The 5,415-nt window shown below is 32.7% G+C and overlaps 1 protein-coding gene across 1 annotated transcript; it reads right to left on the reverse strand.

The window, feature by feature from the left end:
* On the reverse strand, positions 1-2,381 carry LOC135958781 (uncharacterized). Its single transcript, XM_065509678.1, has 2 exons — positions 2,177-2,381; positions 1-1,854 (listed from the first exon to the last, which is right to left on the reverse strand). The coding sequence occupies exons 1-2, from the start codon at positions 2,238-2,240 to the stop codon at positions 125-127; spliced, it is 1,794 nt and encodes a 597-aa protein (XP_065365750.1). The 5' UTR covers positions 2,241-2,381; the 3' UTR covers positions 1-124.
* Between the last annotated feature and the right edge of the window lie 3,034 nt (positions 2,382-5,415).

The following is a 5,415-nucleotide window of genomic DNA, read 5'->3' on the forward strand; positions in this document are numbered from 1 at the left end:
TATATAAAAAAAATAATTAACATTTTATTGTGTACAAATAATTTAAACAGTTTTCGTATGTAGTTTAAGTGACACATACACACAGTGCATAATATCTATAATCTCGTTTGTTTCAAATAATATTCTAACCTCGGAAACCCGATTGGCCAAAACCTTGGGCACCACCGAAATTGCCAAAAGCTCCACTATTGGCTTGGGCACCACCAAAGCCTCCAAAGCCATTGTTGAAAGCTCCCGCATTAGTGTTGGCATTTGAAAAGGCATTGCCACCGTTTGCATTGGAATTGGAGTTGGCAGAAGCAACGGCATTGGCATTGGCCGATTGACCACCCCGACTAACAGCAGAGGCATTACTGCTGGCGGAATTGCTGACAAAACCATTTGGTCCTTGTACAGAATTGACATTTGAATTAGTTTGAGCAGCTGAGTTTTGTCCATTGTTTCCTTGGAAAATCGATTGACTGCTGGAATCGGCCTGGGAACCACGCATGTTACCTTCTTCATAGGTCACCGAATTGGTATTGGCTATATTGCTGGAGGTGCCAAATTGATTGTTGTTTGTGGACTGGGAACCACCATTAGCTTCATAACGTTCACCGTTGGCGGTTTGTATTTCCTTTGTGCCAGCATTGGCATTAGCAGCCTGTTGCTGATTTTTATCGAAATTCAAGCCTTGACTTTGGGCATTATTTGTACTTTGGGAGCCACCATTTGTAAAGGAATTCTCTTGGTTTACATTAGCTGAACTTAATTGACCGCTGCTGCCATCTGTAGCCAAATTCGAGCCAATACTGGAGGCGCCATTATTCTGGAACAAACCATTGGCATTCAGTTCCTGATTGCTTTGGGTATTAGCACCGGCTTGTTGTTGAAAACCATTAAATTGGTTGTTGGCTAAACCCTGAGCATTTGCGTTTTGCTTTTGAGGCATACCGAAGCCAAAGTTGGGTTGTTGGAAACCAAAACCGGGACGTTGGGCACCGGGACGTTGGAAACCAAATGAAGGTCTGCCGAACTGACGTCTGGGACGTTCATAATCACTGCCGGGATAGGCGAAAGGAATAAATTGGGCTCTGCGCTTTGGTCTACCAAAAACTCGTTGGGGAATGCCAAAAACTGGATTACGGCCAGCATTTGGGTCTCTACGAATTCTATTTTGACCAAAACTATTAACGTTGGCAGCAGAACCACCAGCTAAACCGCCAGCGGAAGCCGATGTCTGGCCATTTTGAGTGCGACTAATAGCATTAGAATTGGATTGGGTGTTTGTAACTCCAAGTCGACCAATTTGTTTGGACTGTGTTTGAGAATTGCTGTTAGCTTTAGCCTGTGCATTCACTCCCTGAGCCTGGGCTTGAGCTTGAGTTAGAGCTTGTGCTGGCTGCTTCTGTTGGTTACGTGATAAATCAACATTCAAAAAGCCCAAATTGAGACCTAAACCACCATCATTTCCTCGCTTGATACCTAAACCATTACGCAAATTATCTCTGGACAATGAAGTGTCAACTCCCAACTTGCCCACATTCACATCATAGCTTACAGCTTTCGACACTGCTCCGTTGGTTTTGGTTTGAGAACGTGTTAGGGTACTGCCTATGTCCAAGCGACCTAAGCTCACATCTCTCGATTTAGCCTGACTTTTGGCAACTGTTGTGGTACCACCATTAACGAAGCCTCCGTTAGTTTTGGTTACAGTTTTGGCATTGACAACCCCACGAGAAGCTTCCAGTCTACCAAGTTCCACTTGACGTTCCTGTGCATTAGCAGTGGCTTTGGATACTGAACCGGTACGGGGTACATTGCCTATAAACGGTTGCTGTTGTTGTTGTCTTTGAAAGAATTGCGAGTAAGATGCTGAAATGAAAAGGTTAAACAGTTAGTTGGGCAATAAATTTTACAATATTGATTTATATGATCATATTATGATCAGAACGTCACCATGATTAGCATCAATTAAGATCATAATATGACCATTTAAGATCATAGTCCCATAATAGTAAAATGCAAGAAAACTTTTGGTAGAACTTTAGATTGTGTCAAAGAACACAAAAGAACCGTTTACTGTGTTATAATAAATCCATATTTCCGTTAATAAAATCATTGAATATCCAATTTGAGAATTCCCATGAATTAACCTCTTTTATAGAAAATATATTCATGAAATTACTGTATTTACCTTGTGGTTGACATATGGCCAAAAAAGCCACAACCAAAACAATATTCAAGGGGTTGAAAAACATTATGCCCCGTATTAAGTTTCACTTCACAAATGGAAAATTTCCAAATCCAAAATTTTCACTTTACAAAATGCTATATTATTTTATTCTCGTTTAAAGTTTCAATTGTTTTTTTTAGTCTACCGCACGGTTTAACGTTTATCGACAATCTGAGCTTAATTTTTTGGCTGAAATCACTCTATAAACTACCAAAAATTTGAAAATAAATGTATCTATCAGTGTAAACGTGCATGTGTGCGCGTTTATGTAGGTATACACGAGTCTTGAGCAGTGAAAATTATGATTGGCTAAAATCAATATAAACCGTTTGTTAGTTCACTCGTACCTACAAAAAAAAAAAATAAAAATTAAATAAACATCAAATTTAAAAATTTAGATGGGTTCTGGTTAAACTTGTTATGGGAATTCTTGGTAGCAAAAAAAATATAAAATTGTGTTAAATAATTCATAATAAATGAAGAAAAAACCCCATCCCAATTTATATTTATATTTGAATCTTGAAATACAAGTAATTCATTGTTTACAGGTGCCACTTAAGGCCATGACTTGCCTTGACTCTTCTCATTCAGCGAACTCTCTAAAGAAAGAAATAAACAGCAAAAAAAAAACTAAAAAACAAACATCGCGTGAATTGGATTTCAGAAGATTTGATGTTTCAAACATTAAACAGGGGGAATTTCTGGTTTGGATTCTTAAGTATTTTATTTTATAGTTTATTTATTTTTAATTTTTAAATCTGCTTTTGATGATTTTTAATTTGCTGTTTAAATAATTTATTTAAAACATGTAAATGACGCATTAGAGTTTTTGATTTATAAAACTATTAAGTTTAAACTTAATTTGTTAATTTACAAATTTATGTTTTTTAAAGGGGAGTTCCATAAGCAGTTTATCAAAATATTTTTGAAATTTGTTCTGCTTTGATTTTGTTTAGCAGTATTAATGTTTTGAAACAAAATACTTATTAAATCAGAATGTATCCAGTTCATCTTCTCATGTTGAATATGAAGGTTTATTTTCTGCAATGTTGTTTGTATAATAAATTTTTTAAATAAAATCATATTAAATAAGTCAGATAATAACCGATTGATACGTAAATAAGTTTTCAATGTATTTTGCATTCTAACTTGTTTTTAATTTCCACTGACAATAATTAATTTTTAAAGATTTTATCACAAATTTTCATCGTTTACCCTTCCTGGCATATTCTAGATTTATGAGCGTTTTCTCCTCTTAACTCAGATAGGAAATTCTAAGTTGTTCTGTTAAAAGCGAAACGTGGTGAAGGAGGGCATATTTAAGTCTGTCATTCCGTATACTATATTTCAAGTATTTGGAAATCATTTGTGACTACATATCTATAATTCACTTTCTCAAATCAATTAAATATAAATCTGTTATTAATATTAATATAGGGATAATTTTAAAATTTCCAATTTGTTTTACATATAAAAAATGGACTTTTTCTGAACACTACTTATTTGTCTTTTATATGAAAATCTAGAATTTAGGAATCAATACTTGTGAACGCGGTTTTTGTTTTTAATAACTTTCATTTATTTGAATATAGTTATTGAACATTCCCAATAAGCACCAAAGCTGCAAAAATTCAAGCACTTGAACATTTTGTTGGAATTTGACTTGAATACAAATGTAATTATGTTTTGAACTTGAAAAATATTCGAAAAAATTAAATATTTTTCAAATAAACAAGTAAGAGAGCTATATTCGGCTGTGCCGAATCTTATATACCCTTCACCAAATTATACTTTAAAATATTTTTAGGTAAACAAAATTAAATTTTTTTTAATTGTTTTTCAAAATTTTTTTTTTAAATTGTTTTTTAATTTTTTTAAAAAAAAGTTTTTTTACAAAATTTTTTTAACATCTTTTTTTTTTTGGAAAAAAATTTATGGCCAAAAAAATTTTTTTATGAAAAAAAAGGTGGACCCATTGTAGGTCCACCTTATCTACATCGTTGCAATGGACTTTGAAATATCTATCATTAGATATCCATATTGTCTATATTAATGACTTAGTAATCCAGATATAGATAAAAAAATAAGTTAAAAATCGAGGTTGTCCCGGTTTTTTGCTCATATCTCCGTTATTTATGGACCGATTTTGCTGATTTTAAATAGCAAAATTCTCGAAAGCATGTCTGAAAGAATTATTGAAGATTTGGATCCCGAAGATATCTGGGGTCTTCAGAAAATTGATTTCAACAGACGGACAGACAGACAGACGGACATGGCTTAATCGACTCCGCTATCTATAAGGATCCAGAATATATATACTTTATAGGGTCGGAAATGAAAAATGTAGAAATTACAAACGGTATGACAAACTTATATATAACCTTCTCACGAAGGTGAAGGGTATAAAAACATATGGCTTGTATTTAAGTTTCCTTTTTATTGGAGAATGTTATTGAAAAATAGTGTAATACAACTGTAATTCAATTGCTTGACTATAATTCAAGGCTTGAATTACATTTGCTTGAATTCCAGTAAAAATTCTTATTGAGTTTTGCATTACTTTTTTTGAAACAAGTAAGAGAGCTATATTCGGCTGTTTCGAATCTTATATATATACCCTTCACCTAATTATATTTCAAAATACAAATTTTAAATATTTTTAGGTAAACAAAATTTATTTTTTTCCAAAGTTTCATTTTTTGTAAAATTTTTTTTTCGAATTGTTATTTTAATTTTTTTAATTTTAAAAAAAAATTTATGTTTTTTAATTTTTTTTTTTTTGGTAAAAAAAATCGGGTTAAAATTATTTTTTTCCGATTTTGACCCCTTGTAGGTTCAACTTACTATGGTCTTATTTACGTCGTTGCAAAGGTCTTTAAAATATCTATCATTAGATATCCATATCTTCTATCTCTATATATGTATAAAAATGAAATGGTCCATGTATGTAATGGCATCACGTGAGAACGGCTGGAGCGATTTGGCTGATTTTTTTTTATTTGATTCGAAATTTACAGGAGATGGTTTGTAAAGCTAAAAAAATTTCAAAAATACCCGATAAAACTCGGACATTTTTTTTGTGTCCAGTCAACTGTAATAAAAAAGCTGCCTAAAGTATTCTGTACAAATTAACATATTTTATTTGCAAATAAATAAGACCAGGCAGGTTTATGTAGGTTGGAGAAACTTGAAGAACTAAT

The sequence above is a fragment of the Calliphora vicina genome, chromosome 4 (assembly GCF_958450345.1).
Source record: "Calliphora vicina chromosome 4, idCalVici1.1, whole genome shotgun sequence".
Classification (NCBI taxonomy): Eukaryota; Metazoa; Arthropoda; class Insecta; order Diptera; family Calliphoridae; genus Calliphora; species Calliphora vicina.